Source organism: Puntigrus tetrazona, chromosome 17 (genome assembly GCF_018831695.1).
Source record: "Puntigrus tetrazona isolate hp1 chromosome 17, ASM1883169v1, whole genome shotgun sequence".
In the NCBI taxonomy this organism is placed as follows: domain Eukaryota; kingdom Metazoa; phylum Chordata; class Actinopteri; order Cypriniformes; family Cyprinidae; genus Puntigrus; species Puntigrus tetrazona.
In genome coordinates this window covers 1178068-1203379 of record NC_056715.1, presented here as the reverse complement: position 1 = coordinate 1203379, position 25312 = coordinate 1178068, and the positions used below count along the sequence as shown (strand labels likewise).

The 25312-nt window shown below is 37.1% G+C and overlaps 2 protein-coding genes and 1 non-coding gene across 16 annotated transcripts in view; 2 read left to right on the top strand and 1 right to left on the bottom strand.

The window, feature by feature from the left end:
• The first annotated feature begins 260 nt into the window (after window positions 1-260).
• Window positions 261-343, top strand: trnal-cag. The gene has a single exon. It is a non-coding gene; the product is annotated as a tRNA-Leu (tRNA).
• Window positions 344-1326: 983 nt separating this feature from the next.
• LOC122362178 (transcriptional-regulating factor 1) lies at window positions 1327-17213 on the bottom strand. Of its 8 annotated transcripts, none has more exons than XM_043263496.1 (15): window positions 16982-17213; window positions 11062-12465; window positions 10935-10981; window positions 10066-10213; window positions 9775-9978; window positions 8526-8808; window positions 8368-8422; window positions 7745-7884; window positions 5610-5713; window positions 5457-5532; window positions 4763-4851; window positions 3884-3997; window positions 3575-3685; window positions 1960-2144; window positions 1327-1878 (listed from the first exon to the last, which is right to left on the bottom strand). In XM_043263496.1, exons 2-15 carry the CDS (start codon window positions 12280-12282, stop codon window positions 1593-1595), a joined length of 3063 nt encoding a protein of 1020 aa, XP_043119431.1. In that variant the 5' UTR covers window positions 12283-12465; window positions 16982-17213; the 3' UTR covers window positions 1327-1592. The 8 variants fall into 8 exon arrangements, 6 of the variants coding, with proteins under 6 accessions (XP_043119431.1, XP_043119435.1, XP_043119436.1 ...); XM_043263500.1 differs by having other exon boundaries at window positions 1960-2141; XM_043263501.1 differs by having other exon boundaries at window positions 9796-9978.
• ptk2ba (protein tyrosine kinase 2 beta, a) overlaps window positions 8626-25312 on the top strand; it is a 32166-nt gene continuing 15479 nt past the window's right edge. For 3 of the 7 annotated variants that reach the window (XM_043263504.1, XM_043263508.1, XM_043263503.1), the window contains exons 1-8: window positions 8626-8751; window positions 20666-20865; window positions 21932-22110; window positions 23112-23199; window positions 23881-23960; window positions 24460-24522; window positions 24593-24647; window positions 24774-24914. In XM_043263504.1, the coding sequence (XP_043119439.1) occupies window positions 8733-8751; window positions 20666-20865; window positions 21932-22110; window positions 23112-23199; window positions 23881-23960; window positions 24460-24522; window positions 24593-24647; window positions 24774-24914 (825 nt within the window). In that variant the 5' untranslated portion in view covers window positions 8626-8732. The other 4 variants (XM_043263505.1, XM_043263506.1, XM_043263507.1 and 1 more) reach the window with 4 other exon arrangements.

The window sequence follows — 25312 nt, the reverse complement described above, 5'->3', positions numbered from 1 at the left end:
GACTGGTAGTGCGTGGCTGCATCGATAAACGCCTTTTTTTTAACGGAGCGTCTCATGCTAATTGCTAATACTATGTCGCGGTGTATTTCTGTGGTTCAACGTTCTTGCGATGAAAGACGGTCGTGTAAGAAAAGTTTTGTAGCATTGGCATAACGTACTAAAAACACAATACACAAGACTGAATATACAAAATGTGGTTCATTGTCACGCTGTCGCAATGGCTAATATAAAACAACTAGCATGAGGTTAGCTTATAGCATGTCAGGATGGCCGAGCGGTCTAAGGCGCTGCGTTCAGGTCGCAGTCTCCTCTGGAGGCGTGGGTTCGAATCCCACTTCTGACAACGTTTTTCCCTAGTAAAACAACTAGATATAGCGTTAAGCCTGTATTTTGCAACACAACATGCGTACTGCCCGCTAATTAAACAGGCGCGGTGAGTTCGTAGAACAAACGTGTCAGACGTTTTCGTATTACAAAGTTAAAAATAATGCATAGGGGTTTCCATTTTACGCGTTTAGCAATCAGAATCAACAAAAGAGCAATGACATGCTAGTAGTGCTATGACAACGGGAATAATGATACTCATAATAATAATAAAGAATATAGCAAGCTAGTGTTAGTGATAGAATACAAAAAAAGAATAGGGAAGCTAGTGTTAGTCATCTTTTTTAAGAAAACAAGCATTTAGTAATGAATAGAGTGACAGTCTAAAAGGGAGACAAGTTTTATAAAGATTAAAATATGGAAGAGATGTGGTTTCAGCCTATTGTTGAAGATGGCTAAGGTCTCAGCTGCTCGGATTGAGTCGGTCACATTAAAGGAAGATTTCATGTAAAAGTCCATGAAAGTGATTTTGTGTAAATAAACATCAACATGCAGCTCATTGAACACATGCTTCTAGGACGAATTTAGGTAGATAGATGCAGAGCCAGTGTTGATTTTGTATGCAAACGTATAAGAATTTTTGCTGAAATATGAGCGCTCTCAGACCCTCTATAGACAGCAACACAACTGCAATGTTCCTGTGACTTTTGTCTCTTTGTCGCCATTAATGTTTACGAATATAACAATGTTATAAGTGTTTAATGAGTAAACATTATTATAAGAAAACTGCTGCGGTTCAGGCTAAAGTAAAGCGATAGTTTTGACCACTGGCTGGTTATGTACTTGCTCAAATATGGATTTTGGATAATTTTTAACCAAAACAAGTTACTGACCGCAGCTTTAACAATAGTTGTTAACCTATTATGGGTTATGAAAGGTTAAGATTTCGGTTTTGGGGATCCCCGACAAACAGGATGAAATGGATGCGAAGTCGAAACACAATTAACATGTAATAATATGCATTTATTTTTTTTGTACCGTACTTGCTTAGTGACTCCCAAATGATTTGTTTAATGATTTTTTCCGAACCCCCCTGAATTCAGTCTTGTTATGAAAGCGAGCGTTTGATAGCTGCTGAGTAACCAGGTGATTTATTACAAAAGAAATATGATACAAAACGAGATGGTGCACAAGGGGATATAAAAAGCTGAGAAAACAAAGAACATTACATGCTTTTTACACAATTATAGGATTTAATTATTCATCTTCTAACTTGGAGTATAGTCCAGCGCACTCTGCAGGACAGGAGGCGTCTTCAGAGGACAATCGATTTCCTCGCTGCACTTGTCATTTATGGATGCTTTCGTGCCTGCAGTTCTGTCACACGTAAAAGAATGAAGGCTCATGGGTAGTTTTAGTGGTGTGGAGTGGCATTCGGGCGTTGCCATCGCGCGACCTTGCTCAGGAACCCTGGAGAACTGCCACAACTGAGTGTCTTCCTGCTGCCGGTGTGTCTTCATGTGGGCATTGCGACTTTTCACCTTTAAAAACACCCTAGGAAACGAGGCGACCGTGAATCAGACCGCAACCGCTGTGATTCATAACTGCATGAAGAGTTTTCTGAGTCTGACTTACTTTCCGCACTCGTTGCAGGGAAAGACGACGGCTGATTCAGTGTCTCCGCTGGTGGTGCTGTTGGAGGGAGAACTTCTCACAGAAGCCGAGCTCAAGGGCAGGGTCAGCGCGGATGATCTGTTTTCAGCCGGAGAGCTGCAGAGCAGTCGGAGATTGGTCTGGGTCCACGTTTCTTCATTCATCTGCTGTGAGAAACATAGCAATTTTACCCAGAAGCCAATGTTCTGGAATTACTTACTTGTTAAAACCCATTTTTCCATAAGACAGTAGTTCATAAGTGGCGAAATGGATAAAGAAACACCTTAAATCCTAACATTCATGCAACTAATGCATTATAAGTCATACGATAGCTTGGTCTGGGTTATAGAGTAATATATATATATATATATATATATATATATATATATATATATATATATATGTATGTATATGTATGTATATGTATATATATATATATGTATATGTATATATATATGTATATATATATATATATATATATATATATATATTATATATATATATATATATATATATATAATATATATAAACAGGAAGTGTCTAATAATGAATTTACAAACATTGTCTGAATTTATCCACATACTTGTCTGAATTTTGCCTCAGACTTTATCAGAATAATGACAAAACACGGCCGATGTAAAATGTTTGAGGCTATATTGATATCTAAAATATTGTTGCCATGGCAACATGGGGAGGTGGGGGGGCAGAGAGAGAGAGAAAGAGAGAGAGACTTAATATATTTAACCAGTTTTCTGTCATCTTTAGGGACAAAAAAATCCCAGATCCAGTTAATTTATAGGGAACTGACAACATCATTTTACATAATTAGATTAATAATTATGTTATTTACAACATAAAAAGATCTTGGTCTTGTAGATCAAAAAGTGTACATGTAGATCAATAATATTGGAGAAAAAAATGCCTATCAATCATTAAAGCTTTTAGCAACACTTTATAATAAGGTCTAATTTGTTAACATTAGTAAATGCATTAACTAACATGAAATAACAATGATCAATATATTTTCAGTTTCATAATTTCAATATATTCTCAATATTCATATTTCAATATCACAATGTTCATGTTAATTCACAGTGCATTAACTAATGCTACCAAAAAAAAAAAGATTAAAACGTAATATTACCATTAATAAATGCTATATAATTAGCAATCACGTTATTTAATACAGTTAATGTTATTGTAAAGTACTTTTATATATATATATATTTTCTGTGCGTTTGTGTGTCTTGATGGTTTTAATTAACCCTTAAAACCAGACCGTTAACGGGTTACTGTAAATGCATTTTACCCTAAACCCTAAACTGAATATCAGCTATTCTATATAGTTAGCATAGTGTCATCTCCATTATTACAAACACGTCACGTTGGCTTTTGTAACACGTTTTTAATAATAAGGATATTATTAGGCAGCACGCATATCGCAACACCATCACGCCACCTAGATTGATACACAGTACACATTTGACAGAATGTAGAGGCAGTATATAGCATATTTGAGAGAAAGGGGGTGGGCATACGAGTAAATGACAGGAAGTGGAGAAAGCACCTAGAGGTTTCAGTATGCTCACATACTCACAGACACTTCACAGGCGAACACTGCGCTGGGGTTTTCTGACATTTCAGGCTCCCTGGTTTTGCCGCCGGCTTCTTTATTTTGTTCTGGGGTGGTGTTTATCATCCACTCTCCTAATTTTGTAAAATATATAGGCTGTGCATGAAAAAATACTCCACAGTATAATGTAATAATTGTGCGTAAGTGCACTTAATTTAAAAAAATGGCCGTGAATCACCTTTCTCTTTTTTAAAATAATATTTGCTTTTCTATGCAATGCATGCAACACGAGCTTCAGATGAGTATGACCTGTACAACCGTGCAGTAACTCACCCGCTGGTCTTGGACTGGTGCGCACAGAGCCGCGCTGACTCTCGTACCCAAGCGCAAGCGCTTTTTCCACGTGTAATAGTACTCGACGCACTGAAACACCGACTTTGTCTTGACCTAAATAAAATAACGCATTCAACCACAGAGTCACAGATAATGCGAATGCATTAATGGGTAACAAAAGAGTAAATGAATACGGGGTTTCTGCAGGTCTTAAAAAGTGAAAAATCGTCTCGTCCGTCCACAAATTAAGGCCTTAAACAAAATCTGAATTCGTAAAATTTAATTGGCAAAAATGTATATCTAAACATCTTTAAATCTAGAATCATTTTCTTGAGATGCAACGTTAGAAGTGAGTTCACGCTAAAAAAACAATTATCTGTCAGCGGGGTGTAAAAACGTTTCCCTTTGATTTAAGCTGACTTTATTCGATAACTCGCTTTTGTTTTCGATGAGCCGATGTAAATGTATCTTGATTTTTTTGAAATTATTTTTCCATTATGGCAGCTATTCGAGACTTAAGCTGTTTCTGGTCGCACTTTATTTTTAGGTGTCCTTGTTACGGTATAATAATACATTTATGTGCTGAGTAATATTAATTAACTACACGTGCTTACTATATGGTTACTGTTACTGCTTAGGGTCACATGCATAATTAATTGTAACGTGTAACAAGGGCAGCTTTAAACAAAGCGGTGCTGCATTTCTTCGTAAAATGAACTAAAAAGCAATGGAAATTAGTTTTAAAGTGTTGCTAATGCAAGAAGGCTACATTTAGGCTCATTGTGTTCCAATAAATCGAAGTGTTTTTTGCTTAAATGTCCTTAAATGCACCTTCGTAAAACCTGCACAAACCTTTTCAAATGAACTGACCACAAATACCATTTTCTGGACGAGATAGAAATCTTTGCGATGGCTTAAAAGTGCTTTGTTCAGCTGGCGTTTCTCCTGAAGCGTCCATCTGTCTGATCCTAGTCGATGAGAAGAGAAGGAGAGCTGTTCAGAAATTCGAGTCTTTACGGAGATTTACCAAACGGCTGATACTATAGCGTGAGAGCTCACAAATATAAAAGGAAGTCTGTGGAAAGCGCTGCTGCTTATCTAATGAAAGTACGCAGATTAAAAAACACAGACAAGACGCAGATCTTTCCTGGAATGACCGGTGCGATCTAAACTGGTCTAAATTAGTGTTTGATTTAAGGCATGTTTTTTTGGGGGGGTGGGAAGCAATAGCACAAAAACCGGTAAACTGACTAGCGCAAGCATTAGTGAATCACATTGTGTGATTCATTCAGATACTTTCCTCTCATTAATGCAGCATCTAAAAAAGGGAAACTCCTACGAATGCATGCGCGATAGGATCGGCCACGAAAATGACTGGCCACATTTTAGTTAATACATCTTTAGTTAATCCTGACGGTAGCTGTTCAATGCCAAAAAGAGGCCGTTAGTAAATCTGGCCCTTGATTTGTAGCCTATATATAATCGAATATTGCCTCAGGAAGAAGCACTAAGAGCGCCACAGCGAGAGGAGAGGCAGAAATAGTACTTTTTGAGGGCACAAGATCGTACGCACCTGCGTAATGATAGTTTGTTTTCAGGCTGCATGCGTTTCTCGGCGGAGTCGGCAGGAGAAGCTTTTCAAGGGTATTCTGTAAAACAATGATGTAATGATGTATTTAGAGAGTGGGTTTTGGCGCCAGGAAGCGGTGGAACGCAAGATACTGACCATAATATCTCCTCTGCAATCGAAAAGACAGTGCAGGACGTATTCTGTGTTTGCTCCACCGCCTGGCAGCACACTAGAGCAAGCCATTTTCAAAAGATTGTCCACTAAAAGAGAGAAAAGGTCAACGGTAATTAGTCATTTTTGCTTAAAGTGCCCGTGCTATGCCATTTTTAAGGCTTCTTATATTGTTTCAGGCGTCTCCTACAATAGGTTTAGATGCATGCGAGGTGAAAAAACGGGTTTGTTTTCTCAAAATATGCTTTTACTACGATCTCATTTTCTAGCCATTCTCATTCTCTTTTCTAGCCTTTCTCTAAGCCTCTTTTGCTCTGATTGGTCAGACGGCCCAGTCTGTTATGATTGGTCAACCTCGTGCAGCCCGTCGTAAAGGATAATGCCATAGCTCTGTATTTTGAATACTCGATGGAAATAAAAGCATCTAATCCTGCTTTCCCCAAGATTAGAGAATCTTTTGTCACTTAAATGACAATTAGTGGGCGTGGCCAAGTTGGTTTTAGCCAACCAACGTAGAGCAATTATGCAAATGTGTTACCCAGTGACGTGTAGCCTTTACAGAAGTGGGATTAGAATTAATAACGACTCGTTTAGGCCGCATAGAGTCGATTCTTTATTTTGGGAGATAACGGCCCTATGAGCGCAGGTGCACTCAAGACGTGTCTAAATCCACTTTTGCCATTTTTACGGTCCGTGTGCGAAATGGGTTGTCCCTATTCTCTTAATAAGTAATGGGTGTTTTTTGGGCATAGCGTGCAGTAAACTAATCAGAGTCTCATCTCCCATTTACATTAAGAGCAAGTTGCAAATGCGCCATGTTATAAGCAACAATAGGCAGAACTGCAAATAGGTGGGCTAATTCGGATGACTTTTTTATTATTGCATTTTTATATGTGTGTAGCCTACACAATCACATTCTTTTACTCTGCAATCCTTTAGTTTTTAATATTTGCCATGCGTGCTGGTGCGCATCCCTGCGTGTTAATGTTTTTCGACAAATCTTGTTCTGCAAATTTTTTTATGTAGACTATTCTGGGTCAACACCACGCTTTTCCAATGACTGTTTACATCGAAACGCACTATAAAGCCGACTCCGCCCACACAGCTATGACACAGCACCGATCAACTCAACTTTATTTGTCATGCACTTTTTTTGCAACATTTGCTACACTGCAGATGGTTTACACTCGCATACAGCTGGATTACACACTGCACGAAAGGCTATAGAGAAAATGGCACAACTGTCACTTTAATAAATTAACCATATAAAAATGGATATTTAAGACTCTAAAATCCTGCATGTATTAATGGGGCAAATTTCTGTTGTGTGTAGCATTGTTTGGGCAATTTAGAAAAATAAATTTCACTCACAAGAGGCGAGTAACACGTTGCTGTCATAATTTCGGTCGGTGTTCCCCTATTTTGGTTTTTGTGGTCTCTTATTTTGAAGTGTTTGTTCCCCATCGCGTGTGTTTCCTCGTGCCTTTGCCCACTTTGTTAGTTTCCTTATTAATTGATTAGCTCCTCCCCTTGTTACCTCATTATCCTCTCTCTTTAAAACCCATTCAAAGTGATTTGTTTAGTTCGGTGTCTAGTCTCGCCTTGTCTGCTCTCGTCATGTTTTGATCTTTGCCTGTATATTTTTGGAGATCTTCTTTTTGCCTTTTGGACTCTGTTTGCCCCTGTTTTGACCAGTGCTTGTTTTCCTGGATTATCTCTCTCTCTGGATTGACCCTGTTGGATTACGTTTGCTGTCGATTTATTATTCTCGTGTCTTGTCTGTGCCACTTTCTCCTTTCGACCCTGCCTGTATCTTTGACCGTGCCTTTTTAATAAAAGCTTGCACGTGGATCCACACATCTCATGCCTCTTGAGCCCCGTCACCATAAAATTATGAAGTAGAAAGAATGAAATGGCATTTTCTTTCAAAACACACTCAAATAACTTTTTAAAAAACATAGTGAGGGTAATTACTTAGCCGAAGAATGATTTGGCTTTGCATCATGCCTAAAAATGTTCTGCATTATAAAATCATGTCTCCTAATTTCTGCATTTAACTCAATGTGATTTTTGTTGAAAGTGATTATACTGTTATTGATTTAATTATTACCAGTATTTACCTTTTTGCTGGTTATCAGGGGTATCCAGGTCTTGGGTGGGTGACCACAGAAGAACAGCATTATGGGTATCTTTCTCTACGAGGGTTTGACTCTTAATGTTTGGGATATTTGCTTGAAATTCCTCGCCAACATTTATCCGACTATAAAAAACATAAATGGAGTAAGCAATGCAGTGAAATGATGTGCAGCTTAAAGGTGAAGAGTGCAATGTTTCAAAAGCCTTTTCTGAAAATGAAACCTCAGATCATGGAGAGGAAGGGTGATGTTGCTTTATATTGCTTTAAAAAAATTCAACGGGAGGGTAAATAGCATTTCAGCTTTTTCATTTGCTGGGAAAAAATTAGCTTTCTCCCACAAAAACAGCATGTCTCCCATTCATTTGTAAAAGTATTCTAAGATAACGTTTTTCAAGCAAATGCAGACTTTCTCGGGAAAACAAAAGCACTGAAATATAAATTTTTATTCCTTTTAATATTTTTTTCAACTACCTACAGTATCAACACCATACCGACTGCATAGCAACGCCCTGGCAACACATAAAGCCTTGGACCTTCTCGAGAAGAGTTTTTGCTAGTGACATTTATATCATACACACAAGAAAAAAAAAACTTAAAAATGCTTACGGCGTTACATGAACCACTTTCTCTCTTGCAGTCTCACCAAAGTCACCCCTGTCGCCTGTTATAGACAAACAACACAGCTAATAAGACAATGCATGTGAAATAATTCAGTAAAAAAAACTTTACATGTCATGATTGTAACTTTAACTGCATCGACTAACCAGCTCTGTCTGCCGCAGACTTGACCTCGCTGCTCTTGGCTTTTCCACTGATGCCGCTGAAGAGGCCTGATCCCGGGCGTACGGGGCTGAGCATGGGCGGAGGGGTGTAAGGCACGTCGTCTCCCAAGCCACTCGCCGTCCTCAGCTGACTGCGGAAGAGCACAGCTCCTCTGGACTCCTGACCGGCGCCGGGCGGAGGAATCATCAATGGGACCAGACAGTGGCGGTACCTCTTTTTCACCTGCTTTGGTGCACATTCTCCATCCGAGACAGATCTCTTTATCTAGAATGTGTAATGCGGAGGGTGAGGTTTAGTTAATTTTTCAGATTTATATGAATCAGTTAAAGGGATAGCTCACCCAAAAACGAAATTGAACAAAGCTGGTGACCGTATTTCTGTTTGTGTTGCTGGTAGCGACTGATTTCAGTAGTTTAGAAGACAAATACTACAAAATCATTGGCTCTGTAGGGTGAGTAAATGATGATTTACATTTTTGGCATAAGCATAATTCGTTCTCATGACGTCTACTTTATCGGGTTGTTAAATTTTTAAGTGACCATATTAAGTAAATTCGAAGCAGTTCCATGAGTTAGGGTTATTTCATTTTACGCTAATGAAGAGGTTATCTGTTCATATATTCATATATTCAGCCGCATCACTGAATTATAAGGTAGTGCTATAGTGGCAAGCAAATTGTTAATGAGCCTAGCACGCTAAATGCTAAGTCTGCTCCAGTTCTTCACCACAATGGAAACCAGCTATAACTGAAACCTTAAACACTATAAAGACTTTCAAAAATGCTAAAAATAATACTTAATTTCAACGTTCTACTTTAACACCAAAATTTAAGCTGTCCTTGTCACATGTTACATGTAGCTACTCTTAAAATAAGACATATTGATTATGTCTTTGTCTATTAAATAGACATATATACATTGTCTATTAAAACAGAGCTGGGCAGGATATCTTAAAGGGCTCTTTTTTCATAATCAAATCAGTTTACAGTTTTTTTTTATTTTTAATATGGAGCATTGCTGTATTTATTGTCAGTTATTAATCTACACATTCATGTGCCCCCTCATTCATTTTTTATCAAAACTTCAGCACAAGATTTAAGTTTTATATTTAAAAAACATTCCGAGCATCAGCAGTCTATAAATTCCGATGTGTGTTTCAGATCTCATTACTAAAGCTTTTAATTTTCAAAAACAGCTTTTAAAAATAACTATATGAATGCCAGAAACTCACACAGGAAGGGTGGTTTCGTACCAACGAGAGGGGTGACTGTGCACGAGACTTAATTAAAGCGCTTTGTTCCTCATCTTTCTGCTGGCACAGATGGCTGAGCGAGAGTTTGTTTGGGGTCTGGTAGTCCTTGACGGGTACTGACACGGGTAAGATGATGGGGTTGCTTTGAGCAGTCTCAGACAGGTGAATGTGCCCCTCTCTCTGCTAAAACAAAGAAAAGAAATACCAAGCAATAGGGCAATGCATTTTCACAAACCACTGATGATTAAAAAAAGGGTCTCTGGATTATACCATCTTGAGGGGCGTGGAGTGTGTCCGCAGACCTCCATGTGAGCGCATGTGACCGTTCAGAGCCGGGAGGCTTTTGAACTCCCTGTGACAAACAGTGCATCTCATCTTTGTATGAGATCCGTCCTCTCTCGACAGGCCAGGTTCTGCTCTACAGAAATCCAAATCCACGTACTATATTATATTTCGATAATATGTGTGGCGCATTGAGCTTTGATGCTACTTTGAGGACTAGAGATATTGTGCATTACACTGAAAAATGGTGTGGAAAGAGTTTTTAATCAGACACTGCTAATAAAGTTGACAAAAAATACAAACAAACGAAAGGCATTAGGTAATTTTGAAATTGTATTTTCTTAAACACACTCCAAAAATCCAATGCATCACATAACTAAATAGTAATTATGGTTGTCAATACACCAAGTTATAAATTGAATAACAAGACCTCATCTTTCCTAATTCTCAGTATCATTAATAATAATCGACACATTATAAATAAATATTGAATTATACAATTACAATAACATGCATGTATAAAGCATTATAAAGTAGTTTTAAAGCATGCATTTTAATGCACATTATAATCACATGAATAATTGTAGTTCCACCTTATATATAATAATCATAGTGATTAGAACCTTTCCAATATTCACACTGTACATTTGTTAAATTTGGTAATTATTTTACGGCAGGATATAATATATACGATACACATCATGAATAATTATAAATAATAATAATTGGTAACTGTGATTTCTAAGGTATTAATGCATTATTTTATGTAAAGGTGCTTTGAAATGTGTATTAAGAACACTCTCTGTACAAATAAGCTTGATTTGACTCAACGGGTAAAAGTAGGGATGGAGTCAAACCTGAAATGAGGTGAAATGGCCTCATCTTGAATATCTGGTGAAGGAGCCTGCAAGGTATTCATGAGAAACCTTTAACTTAAGTGCGAACAAGTATATAAAAGAATTAATGAAATAATAAATACAATACCTGTGACCACTGAGGAGCATGTGCGGTGAGATGATGATGAAAAATATCTGCCCTCATGGTCATCTGTGGAAGAGTTTTACAGCCCCCTGCGCTCTTGTTTTGGTAGAGCGGACTGCAGAGGTCTTCGCTTCTGAGAGGGAAGTTGAAGCTGGATTGATCTTCTTTGGGACTCGAGAACACCGGTGTGCTGGGTGCCGAGTGACGAGCATCGTTAAACATGTTGTTTTGCTTCGCAGGAATCGATTGCATGTGATCTTGCGCGAGGTAAGGATTGCCAGGTTGGGAAAGCGAACGAAGGTGTTGCTGGTCTTGGTAAGGGAAGATCTGCTGCTCTGGGACTTTGAAGTCTTGACGGTGGTCATAGGTTGGCGATTGAGCCGGTTCATGAGAGTCCAGGTGAGGTTTGCTCGCAAAAATACCTCTTTGTTGTTGGTTCAAGGCCATCGGGTATGGCATTGGGTGGCTTTGATAGCCATGCCAGGAGCTCTGTGGTTTTTGCAGACTCCTGTTTACTTGCTCCATGTTGTTTAATTTCTGTTTCTGTTGCTGGTATCCATAGTGAAACTGTTGATGGTTTTGGTAAAGGCCGTGCATTGAGTTTTGGCTTTCTGATGGAAGGAAGCCGGTCTGATCGCACTGACCTTGAATGACCATTGGGTTAAAAACCGGAGACTCCAAAGGTTGCCTGTCCGATGCTTCTGGGAGAGTTTGAGGCATGTGCAAAACCCCTGAAATGTGATTGTCTGGGTGCTTGTCGTTGGTCCTGTTGCCGTCGTCAAAGAGAAGCTGAATGTTTTTCGCGGGGAAGGCCTTTGAGAACGAGTCCAGCCTTTGAGGATGGGGAACACTTCCGTTGTCCTTGCAGGTCATTGATGAGTTGTTCTGACACGTGATGTTGAACGGATAGAGTCGAGACGTCTCGGGTAGTTCTTCATGAGGAGAAGATCCCCATGACGACGTCCTTCCAAACTGATTATATTCCCAAGTCCCGCCGCTGTTTGGCATCTCAAGCATTGGAGAAAGTTCATGTCCTGGAGTGCCGGGAGATGTTAGCAGCTCGTGGTTGAGTCGGGGAGACATTGGAGATGACTGGATGGAGTTTATGTTTGGTACACCATAGTGAGGTGCACCCAGCGTACTTGGGCTGTGCTGGAACAAATACATCCCGTTGGTGTGGTTTGTGAACTGATTCGTCTCATACAGGTTTTCTGTCATCTTCATAAAGATTAAAATGGCACTTCTGTGTTTTTAAACTAAAGGCTTGAAGGCACGTGATTACATACTGGTTTGAATGTCGCAGTAAACTAAATAAATGCTTTTTCCGTCATTCGTTGTTTAGTCTCTCATTGTCGCACCAGAACGTGACACTCATACTGTTCGGCTGATTTGAAGAATAGGTTTTTCCTGTAAAATGAGAGAGCAAGTTGTTATATTTTGTTAAATATATCTACAAAAACATTTTTTTCCTTTAGGAATAATCTGCATCATTTAAATGTGCACAATACGACTAGAAACCTGTGTTAAGATGTATTCTGCCTTTTAAAAAAATTGAGGTTACGAAGATTTTTATTAAGATATTAATAGTTTTATCCAGCATGGGGGTGCATTACACTGATCAGAGGTGACAGCAAATACAAATATTTCAAAAAAATGCTTTCTATTTGTTCAAAATAATTATTGCAGTTTTGACAAAAAATGTTAAGCAGCATCACTGTTTTAATCATTGATAATATAAACAACTGATAATGGTCAGAAATGTTTCTGAGCAGCAAATCAGCATACTAGAATGATTTCTGAAGGATCATGTGACACTGAAGTAAGGATGCTGAAATTTTACTGTAAATTACAATACAAAACAGTTATTTTAAATTGCAATAATATATAATCTTTTATACTCTATATTCCATCAAATAAATGCAGCCTCGGTCATTTACAAAATCTTACCAACCCCTAGGTTTTAAGCAGAAATGTGTATTTTATGTTCCCTTTTAATAAAAATCGTTCACAGTTTATTGTAATTACATTCTTTTCAGACGCCTATCAAAGATCGTGTCTAAGATGAATTTGCTAATTTTTCATACAGAAAGGAATCTGCCTTTAGCAAACTAATAATATCTTATTTTTCCGCCCACAGCAGATACAGTAAATTCACACCATGACTCAGTCTGAGGCTTCCTCTCGCATCTAGCATATGAAGTTCAGACACCATCTTATCACTTCCTGTCACATGGCCTGCCTAGAACATAGGACGGCAGTTTGATCAGTATCTAAGCTCTTTGAAATATGCTGCTGTCCTAAAAAAAAAAAGAAAAATTTTTTCATTAATTCAACGCCTGGTGAATTCAAGATATCTAAAAGCAAAACCGTGGTGTTTAAATGGCCTTCGAAAGTACTCGCAAAAACATTTTCCACCCCCTAAAGTATTATTAAAACGAGGTTTGAACAAAACGGTACACACGCATGTACTTTTAACCATATGTTGTTGTTTGAAAAAAAGGAAAAAAGAAAAAAGATCACCGGTTCACCTCTCTGAATCAGATTAACACAGCATCTCACTGTCAGGCTCAAGGACGCTCTGTGGTTTTGAAAGTTTCCATCTTCTCTTCAGTCTGTTTACTGAGTGTGTGAAGCTGTCAGACTCTGACCAGTGAGTGGAACAAGGCGACTGTTAGTCCTTTAGAAATGAACTTAAAAGCGTATGTAGCGCCATGCAAAGATCTGTAGCGATGCAAAGAAAAAGTCACTACTGAGGCGCAACATCAACTTTTTTTTTATGATTAACTAATCAGCCTTTGAGTCAGGGCTAAGTACATTTACATTTGCATTCATTTAGGCTTTTGTCCAAAGTGACTTACAAATGAGTGCAAATTAAGGTTATTACATTTTTTACCTTTTATTGCACTGTTCATTTAACTTTATTGTATATTTTCATTTTATTATTTTAAATTTTTTCCTCTTTATTTATTTGCTTGCATGCATGTTTGCATTGTGCTCCCTTTTTTATTCAACACATCCTCATTGCACGGTAGCGTCCGTTATGGATTCAATATTTGGACGGGCATCTCACATTCACTGTGGCACATAAGGCATAAACAAGTATAAAAGTATATATATCAACAAGTATAAAGTTGGTCTTTAGCTTTGAGTCTATTTGGAATTAGTTGTCTGTCAAATTGTTATAATAGAGTGTTGGAATTTATCACAATTGAAAAAAACAGCAGTATTGAATTATTATTACAGTTCAAAAGTGCCATTTGTTACTGCCTAAAATTAGCATAAATTTCTTTGTGACTTTTCGCATTTATCCTGACATATGCATTATTGGTAATAGCCTCAAATGTGAATCGATCAACATTTCGAACTACATTTTAATTTTCAGTGAAATTTCAGTTGCGTCGATTCCTGTGCGCTCCCGGGCGCAAATGTAGATATCTCTTTTTATGACATATATGACCGTTTTTTTGTTCATTTCAGCATTAGTTGAGCAACAGGTTGAGTTGCATATCAACGGTTTCATTTACGATCTGAACTTTATGCGCTCTTGAGGTAAACCCAGCTTACCTAGTGTTCGTAACAGTACAGTCGGCTATTAAAAATGCATGTGATGTGTTTTTAGTTACAACCATGGCTCAACAGAGAGTCATTACCATGTCATTCTCTGCAATGGTTGAGTTCTTTAAACCATATGTGTACAAATATAACGCAATCAAAGCTTGCAACATCAATTCACAGCTTCACTGAGGTCAGTGCTACAATAAACTATAGACTGACGGTATATCTGTCTTGGTCTACACTGGTCATTGGGCATGCATTTGAAAGTGTAATAATGACAAATAGCAATGCTTACCTCTCTCTTTTCTTTATTTCTGCGTAATGCACTTTTCTAGAAAAGGCCTCCCTCTTAAATCGACCCATTGAGGTGCACTACCTTTTAAGACACTCTAGATATCATAACAAACATAGACGAGTCAAACTGCACCGCGGATAAAAAACAATAACTCAAAGGCACATCAGAAATAGGAAGTAAGTTCAGTTCATACTGCTGACTAAGGAATTATGCCTGTGTCCTCTTATAGCTAGAGCTAGTGTCTAAAGGCCTGAAAGGGTTCAAGGAAGTTCAGGAAATGTCATCTTTCTCTTTAAGCCGAGAGACTTCCGGGGTTTAACCGCAAGCTATTTTCTCAACTTGCTATTATTTGTCTCAGGCATTTTCTTAGCTGTAAACTGAAGGAGGACAAAAAGAGTAAAATTCTGCATAGAAATCCACATTTGCGATGGCAATCCATGATGGCGGTGTCGTTGTGCGCGGTATGTTGCGCACTGCTTCTTTCAGTGTAATCAAATGTAAATGTAAATTACAGTTGCCTTATTCTAGTTTTAGCATGTTTTGTCAGCCACAATTCTTGGTTCACACATGCTGAGAAAGGTCATCGTTTCTGTGAAAGTGTGCTGTGGTGAATGCATACCGGCAGAGATTTGCTGCCATCAACAGTTTCATAGTGAATAATAGTATGACATGAAGTCATAGTCTCCTTATAGTTCACCCAAAAATGAAGATGCGCATCTACCCTCAGGCTATCCAAGATGTAGAGGAGTTTGTTTTTTCATTGGGACAGATTCAGAGAAATTTGTTCACTAGTGGACCCTCTGCGGTGAATGGGTGCCGTCGGAATTGGGTCCGAACAGCTGATGAAAACATCACAACGATCCGCAAGTAATCCACATCACTCCATCGCTTCAATTTTGATTATGGATCGTGGACTCATATTTTGTCCAGAAGTGATGGTTGATACAGTAGTCAGAAGGATTTGTTTCTTCTAAGCTCACTGCTTTTCACCTCACAGTCTTAACCGATTAGACTCTGACGGCACCCATTCACTGCAGGATGCGTTAGTGAGCGAGTGATGCAATGCTATATTTTTCCAAACCGGATGAAGAAGCAAATTATTCAATGGCAGCAAACTGTTAGAACGTTTTCATTGCTGAACTTTCTTATAATTTAATTTATAGAATCCTGCATGAAGAAATCTGTGAAGAAATCATGTATCTATAACCGCATATAAAGTCTGTATTTGGTTTTTTTTGGTTTGTTTGTGCCGGTTGATGTCCGGTGAAAAGAGGACTTGCGGTGCATGCTTACTAATCTTCATATTAAACCACTGGGTTAAAAATAAACAATGCATATGAGTATAAAATCTTTAGATGAATACCCACCACATCCGTAACTGATCGCAAAAGTGATGTCACAGGAATCGTGCACGCAAGGACTCATTTATATATGGTAGAGAGCCATGTGTGTTATAAATAAAAACGGCATTCATTAAACGGGCATTGACTGTGTTAGTGTGAAAGTTTTCCAATATTAATCAATTAGGCCATAATATGGTTTTGTAAGCAACCTGTTTGCTATATTGTGCAAATTATGTAGCTTTTATAAGATATTTTCTGTATCATCACGTCCAAAGCTTTCAATTAGATTTAAATTAAAAATCGGTTTATTGTAAATTTTACTTTATAAACGTCTTACCTAAGACTCCACAATTAGGCTCCATTAATAAAATGCGTATAAATAACATTTGTCTTCGATTTTGAAGCTATTTTGAAAAGGTATGAAACGCTTTTTACATGCAGTGGGGTTTTCATCATCAACTTTTTATCTGATCATAAAGTTGCACCTGTTAACCGAAAACGTCTGCTTCCCTCTGGTTTTAAAAACACAAACTACTGTAAATTAATAGATCCACAGCCAACTAATGATATTAGCTTAAAGGAAAGAATAGAGTTTGCTGAATTATTTCAGAACATTTTTTTTTGTTGTGAGCGTAAAGGAGATTTAAATTGACCTGCTTTCGTTTGTGAGCATCATTAAATATAGCGTTTAAGGTTTGCAAAAATTGCTTTTGAAAAGAGAAGCGCTTACCTTTTTAGAAAGTGAAAGGAGAGATGATGAAGCTCTGAATAATGTTCACGCTTCATCTTTCAGGTGAAGGATCCATTGATCACATGACACACACACACACACACACACACACACACACACGCGCGCGGCGCTGCCTTTAGCGCTAAAAACTTTTTTGTTTCCAAATAGCAGCTCGGTTTCCAAGAGCTAAAATCCGTACGTAAAGCTGTAATTCAGTGAAGAGATCTGCAGTGAACATCAGCAGTGCCCTCTGCTGTAAAACACACTTCCGTATCGACATCCTCTAAACACAGTTTCACTATGACACACAGACACAATTACCAAACTAAAGCAGGTTTGTTTGTTTGTTTTCACTTTATTATTTCCCTTTTCAGGAAATCCATATAATCCGTATATATATATATATATTCGTGGCCGCAATTTGCATGTTTCATTTCTCATAGAAAACAAATAACGATTATATTATATTGTAAAACATAAGGTGACAGAATTTTATAACATGTCTAACATATTGTTAAACGTTACGTTTATTTCATCGATAACCTCCTAACACTCAATCGTTCGTGAAAAGTTTCAGGATTTCAGTGAAAAAAACCTTTTTTCAGATGTTTATGGCATGTGTTTAGTGGGGTCGAGCGTTTGAGGGCACTCCTCGGGAAATGATATCCTCACAAATAAAGTAAAATGTGGAAAACCGACTTTTCAGAACAAAACACATCCTCAGAGTTACGGCAAAAGTTTGAAAAACAACTTATGGGGGAAATTCGTGACAAAATAGCCCCACAATTACAGTAAAATGTCGGAATGCAGCTTTTGAGGACATTCGTAAGAAAATAATATCCTCACAAATATAATAAAATGTTGAAAACCGGCTACTGAGGACGTGTGTGTGTGCAACAAATATCCTCACGTTTATCGTAAGATGCTAAAAAAACGACTTTTGAGGACATTTGTGAGAAACCTTTTCCCTCGTAATTATAATAAAATGTTGAAAAATAACTTATGGGGGAAATTCGTGACAAAATAGCCTCACAATTACAGTAAAATGTCGGAATACAGCTTTTGAGGACATTCATAAGAAAAAATATATCCTCACATATATAATAAAATGTTGAAAACCAACTGCTGTAGAACAAATATCCTCACGTTTATTGTAAGATGTTAAAAAAAATCTTTTGAGGACATTTGCGAGGAAACACTACGCCAATAATTATAGTAAAATGTTGAAAACCAACTACTGAGGACGTGTGTGTGTGGAACAAATATCCTCGCATTCATTGTAAGATTAAAAAAAAAATCTTTTGAGGACATTTGCGAGGAAACACTACGCTCATAATTATAGTAAAATGTTGAAAAACGACTTACGGGGACATTTGTGGAGAAAAACATTCCTCGAATTGTAACAAAATGTTGAAAACAAACTTTTGAGGACATTCACGAGGGGTGAAAAACTGCTTTTGAGGGCATTCATAAGAAAAAAATACAACCAAAAACCAACTTTTGAGGGAATCGATTGGAGAAAATATAGCAAAGTAATGAAAACCAACTTTTGTGGAAAAAATATCCTCACAAACACAACAGAAAGCCGAGCTCCGAGGAGGACCTGGCAGAAGTGTTTTTGTAGTGTTGTTTTTTTGCAGCAGCTCTGCTGAAGCGGTGTGAAGTTTGAGGAAGTCCGTGGCATGCGTGGGGTGTGTCCAAAACACTCACGTCAGGGCTTCAGCTCACACACTCTGTCAGTTTGGATTCTAATGAATTAAGCAAGCACCGGACGAGTGAGGGCTAAAGATTTCTGCGCCGAACATCAGGTCTGTGGCACGTTTTCGTATTTCGGCGGGCAAGGGGGCGAACATTTCAAAGCTTGGAATCAAAGTGTGGCATTTAAAAAAAGGAAGTTCGGCAGATGCCGATGTGTTGCATATATCATTAGATGTTTCCATTTTTCGTTCCTCTTAGTGGCGGCGCTTAGTCGAAAATGATATTCGGTGATTTGCGTTCGCCTGGACGTCGCGGGGTAACGGATCCCGAGCATGCTCGCAGTGTTTTGCCATTTTAATTCATCGCATCACTCATTTCCTGGCAAAACATGAGTGTTTAACACCTTTGCAGTTTTCAACACATGCTAACATCTCTGAACGTGACACCACATGACAGGAAACCAAAAGCTGCGGTGGATGTTGTAGATGCGTTTGAGAGACGTATAGCAGGTGACGGTCAATGTACGGCGATCGAACGCCTTGTAGTGGAATCCTCTCAGCGAAGCTCAACCAAGATGCGTTCGCTTCCTTTTTTTCATGGAGGTGTTCAGAAAAGCCGTCGCTTGTGCTTGACAACATTTGTGTGAATCTCGTCATTATTTTAGCCGGTCATGTCGTCCGTCCTGTGACTCAGAGGTCATACGCTAACGCAGGAGTAAAGTGCTTCGCACATCAGTCATGGAGCACGTCCAGGTAGGATGTTGCATTAGTCTCTCGTGTGCTGACATGTCGAAATATAGTGTGTTTGGTCACGAATGTCATGTGATTTTACTGCTGCTGTCTGTAGTATGAGAGTTTATGTAAGACCGAATGCTATTTTAGAATTGATAAAAAGCTCTCTGAATAAACAAAATTATTTTAATAGTAATAATAAACTGAATGCAGGTTGTTGTTATTATTATTATTATTATTATCATTTACACAAATAGCTCCTTATATAATATCCATATAGTTTTCATTGCAGAATTATCCTTTTAATTTAATTTAATATAAAAAAAAAAAAAAAAAATATATATATATATATATATATATATATATATATATATATATATATATATATATATATATATATGTATATATATATATATATATATATATATATATATATATATATATATATATATATATATATATATATATATATATATATATATATATATATATATATATGATATATATATATGTATATATATATATGTGTGTGTGTGTGTATGTATATGTATATATATATATTATTATTATTATTATTACTATTTAATTACTGAAGAAATGTTATTTGTTTAAGCTGTTTTTAATACAAGCTTGCTTTCAGACAGTACTAAGATTTATATAGTTCAAAAAATGATTAACAATAACCAGAATAATACGTAACACCTGATGCTTATTAATATTGAGTAAGGTAGTTGTTGAGTAGAACGAGGGATGTAGAATAAGGTCATGTAGAATAATTACATAATTAATATGCATGCTAATAAGCAACAAAAGGTGTAAACCTAAAATAAAGCATTACCTTATAATAGTAATAATCATTTTTTATTCTTTTTTTTTTTGTTTGTTTGTTTTAATGGTTTTTAAGAGAGTTCAGCTTAGTGCCAAATAGATTTAGTTTAATTTTAAGCTCAGTCTAATAATAATAATCACACTTTATTATTAATATTATGTTTTTACATTTTACAGTCTGCTGAGCATAAAAAATGCTTTTCGTAACATTTCTTCGTTTTAAAAATATTCAAACTGCTATTTTTGTAATATTCACAAGTGCACATGTAAAAACAAACCATCATTCTGCCCTCTTACTTTAACGACCGTAGAATTCATCATTTGTTCTCATAGTTTATTATTGAGTCACTCATCGGTTTCCTTTGGCTGTGTAGCGTTCCTGCCTGAACTTGAATGTATTATTTCTCCTCCGTCTCTCACCGCACAGCTAATGTAGAGATGTCAGGTGACAGCAGTGCGTTATCGTGGAAACCGCCTCCTCCCGGTCCACCGCAGCGGCCCGCCGGCGCCGCGGAGAATAAATGCACGGGGCAGGTGAAGATCCTCAAAGTGTGCTTCATCAGCAACAGCTTCAACCTGGGCAAGAACTTCAAACTGGTCAAGTGTGAAAGCTCCTGGAACATCAGGGTGAGAAGATGAACGCGCGTTGTTACACATCAATCATGGCTGCGGCGTGTTATCATGGCCATCTGCACAACTTCCTGCTGTTATAACTTAAGGATCGCTTTTTTTGTATTGATTCCGTGACGAATGTTATATAAAATCGAAATGACTTTTTGGCAATTCGGACATTAGTTCAGTTTTACGTAGCATTGTCACGAAAGCAGTGTAAAAAAGCTCTAAGCATGAGCCTGCGTTTTGGTGAGGCTGTAAATGCCACCGTTTTGAGTTCGGATGTTCTGCACATTCATGGCTTTAGTGACGCTCTTGTGGAAATACGATCATGTTTTCTAATTATCATTCAAATCTGTCTCGTTTTTAAATTGCGTGTCATGAATCAGCATCTCGGGAAAATCTTCAGGATGTTGGTTTCGTACACGTCGGGACTTAAAGTATGTTTATTACGCATTTTGGAAGACATAACAAATGAATAGGGAAGGAAATTATATATTATTATGAAAGAAATCTCGTCAGTTATTACTGCCATTTTTATTACAGGTTGCCCCGAATACACATTACTATGCCAATTATATTTAGTTAAATTGTAGATAAAATGTATGTAATGAATTTTACGATAGAAAAGAAAGAAAAATATTTCAAATTATACTGTTGTATCGAATTCATCTTTATACAAAGTTTGGTTTAAAAAAATAAATAAATTAATCTTGAAAACTGAACATTTATTGGTGATTTAAAAATGTAATCTGATGTCATAGCATGATTTATGGATGAAACATAATTTTTATTATAAAATAAATATAAATATATATAAATATTTTATTAAGACCTGAGAAAAAATAGGAAAAAAAAAAAAAAAATAATATATATATATATATATATATATATATATATATATATATATATATATATATATATATATATATATATATATATATATATATAATGTAAAGACATTTTGTTTCCCCTAAAACTTTTTCTCAGGTCTTAAATATAAATTTCTTATTTCTGTTTGGGGCGAAATAAAAACACAAATGTATAAATGTTTTATTTGAATGATGATTTCATTCCGCAGAGAATTATTCAGTCCATCCTGGACAGCGGACGACTCGGTCCTAACATCAAGTTCTCCGAGTGCTACGGTCTGCTGCTCAAACATCTCAAATCAGACGAGGTTCACTGGCTGCACCCGCATCTCACCATAGCAGAGGTGGAGCAGAAATACGAACAGCAGCACGTCGAGGCGGAGTGGAGGTGTGTGTGTGTGTGTGTGTCTCACATGCCAAAAATGTATTGCTAATTTTAAACTACATTTGCATTAATACATTTACGTTATGCTCATATTTAATCGTACCTTTCTGGCATTTTTAGTATGTTTTAACTTTTTTAAATATAAAATACAGATTCAAAATTTGTAATGGTTTGTAATGGTCTCAATACCACTTTACAATAAGGTTCATTAGTTAACATGAACTAATAATACTGTGTTTTTATAACTAATTAATGCTGTAATATATGTGTTGTTCATTCTTTGTTCGTGATAGCTATTAAATTAATGTTAACAAATGGCAATTTATTGTAAAGTGTCACTGTAATCTTTTCTGCTCACTACTGCTGTTTTTATTGAATTAAAAATACAGTAAAATTGTAAAATATACAGCAAAAAATGCTGTTTTTTTCCAAACATATTGTAAAACTCCTGCTGTTTTTATTGAATTAAAAATACAGTAAAATTGTAAAATATACAGCAAAAAAATGCTGTTTTTTTTCCAAACATATTGTAAAACTCCTGCTGTTTTTATTGAATTAAAAATACAGTAAAATTGTAAAATATACAGCAAAAAATGCTGTTTTTTCCCCCAAACATATTGTAACATAATTTAATCCTGTGATTAAAGCTGATTTTTCAGCATCGTTACTCCAGTCTTCGGTGTCACATGATCCTTCAGAAATCATTTTAATAATTCTTGCCCCTTCAAGTACATTTTCTAATATACTTTTTTATATTACAATTAAAATGCATATTTCAATTTATAATAATTTACCTCCAAATTTAACAATAGGGCAAAATATAGCGCAAATGTGATATTTTAAAAACAAAACGCTAGCCATATTATTTCAATAGCTACCGTTTCGTCTACGAAAATATCACATTTGAACTATATTTTGCCCTATAGTTCACAGGGTCCTCACAGTGCTGGAAATCGGTGTTGTATAGGTTCCTAATCCTGTTTTTGTCTTGCCGTCGCGATCAGATACGACTTGAGGATCCGTTACATTCCTCCTGATTTCCTCGAGAAGTTAAAGGATGACAAAACTACAATGCTCTACTTCTACCAGCAGGTCAGTACCTGTTACATAGGGAGCGTTTCTTCACATCTACCACTCCGTGACCTGATAGCGAAGGAAACATGAGTCACGCCATTTGTCTGATGTCTCTCCGAAGTGTTAACGGCGGCGTTGATGGGGGTTTGCCCGTCTGAAAGTGTTACTGCTAGTGCTGCGGCGGATCGCGAAACTCACGCTTCTGGTCCTGCTACTGATTTCGAGTCATGGATCGGATCATTTATTGCTAAAAGGCGTACAGAAACGACTTAAGCTACTAAAGTCAGTGATGCAACAAGAGCAGTCACGCAGATCACAAACATCAATGATGAACATCAATTTACAGGATATATAAAAAAACGTAATATTCAGGAGCAGAATTGTAATAATTAAGTGTAATAACGCTTACTGCTTAAATTATATACGGATTAATCTTTGTGAAAGCTGTGTGTAAGTAGTTATTTGTAGACTACAGTCTACTAACATTCAGTTTCTTAGTCAGCTGCATATGTTAACTTAAGACATGGACATAACCTACCGTGTTCACCACTATATACACACTTTGTGTGTATATATCTATGCATTGAAGCTTTGATTCAACGACTTCTGAATGGTCTGGAATTGCCTAAATCTGTAAACTGGCATCAACTCTATGACGGTCGAACTTGAACTTATGTTAACGCTGCTGTTGTTACGCAGGTCCGCAGCGACTACATGCAGCACAGCGCGAGGAGAGTTAGTGACGGGATGGCTTTGCAGTTGGGCTGCTTGGAGATCAGGTACAGATTTATACAGATGAACTGAGAACAATAGCGTTTGTGTGTATAGCGCCTTAAGAGAAATGCAGCTCAGTTTGCTTTATAATTAAAAAATTGTGCAACTAAGCTTAATGTGTTAAAAAGTTTACTTAAAGCCGTGCAAGATGCGGATGAGTTTGTTTGGTGAAATGTGGCATTTACTAATGGATCCACTGCAGTGAATGGGTGCCGTCAGAATAAGTGTCCAAACAGTCACAATAACCCACAAGTTAAAATGCCTTCATTTAATTTTTCTTACAGACGCACAGTTTTTTGGCTTCATAAGATGATGGACTAGAGTTGTGTAAATTACTTGTTTGTGACGGCACCCATTCACTGCAGAGGACGCGTTGATGAGCAAGTGTTTCTGTCGGAAAATCGAACTCATGTGCATCTTAAAATGACTTATAGTACACAGAGATAAAATAGGTGGTGCACATTAAATGCGTGACAAAAAAAACCTTTTTTTCTGTTCTAACAGGAGGTTTTATAAAGACATGAATGCCAACGGTCTGGAGAAAAAATCTAACTTCGATCTACTGGAGTAAGTAGTTTGTATAGCGCATTAGATAAATATAACATATATACATATATAACGTTTTTGCTTCTTTCAGGAAAGATGTTGGTCTGGATTTGTTCTTTCCTCAGGAATTAATCAACAGTATGAAGGTGAAAACATTTTCTTGACCTCTTTGAGAATAAAGCAGCATCGCAGTCCAATGCACGCTAGCAGTTTTTTGTAGCTTGCGATGACGATTGATGAAATATTCTTCATATATTTTTGCTGTGAGACAGCCGAAGCAGCTGCGGAAACTAATCCAGCAAACATTTCAGCAGTTCGCTTTGCTGAAGGAGGAGCAGTGCATCATCAAGTTCTTTGAGACGTTATCTGTCTTTTCCAGTTTTGATGAAGAGGTTTTTCCTTGTGAGCTGGTGGTAAGATCCCGTCGTGATGTTTTTAAGTTTACAGCCATGTTAAAGCAACAGTTGGCCTCACCTACGGGCCATTTAAGATATAGATGTGTTGGTATCTTCATGGGAACAAATCTGAAAAAATTAAGGATCACTTGTTTACCGGTGGATCTTCTGCAGTGAATGGGTGCCGTCAAAATGAGAGTCTGCTAAAAACATTGCAATAATTGACACCGCTCCAGTCCATCCGTTAACATCTAGTGAAAGCCGCTTGCTTGCAAAAAACAAATCCATAATGTTCTTTATTCCTGCAAAGAAGTCTGAGAAGATCTGCACAGATCTAGCTCAAGAGCCAGTTTACGTTTGGGTGCATTTTAACGTGAGAGGCAGCACTGAATGGACTTTTTTCCACTGTAGGAAAA

What these genes read in the sequence shown, in the direction of transcription:
- LOC122362178 (XM_043263496.1), bottom strand. Translation starts at nt 12,282, where the DNA reads ATGAAGATGACAGAAAACCTGTATGAGACGAATCAGTTCACAAACCAC. An exon ending in ACTCCACGCCCCTCAAGATG is followed by an intron (nt 9,979 to 10,065) that starts GTATAATCCAGA and finishes TCTTTGTTTTAG; the next exon opens with CAGAGAGAGGGGCACATTCA. An exon ending in ATTGCAGAGGAGATATTATG is followed by an intron (nt 5,533 to 5,609) that starts GTCAGTATCTTG and finishes ATTGTTTTACAG; the next exon opens with AATACCCTTGAAAAGCTTCT.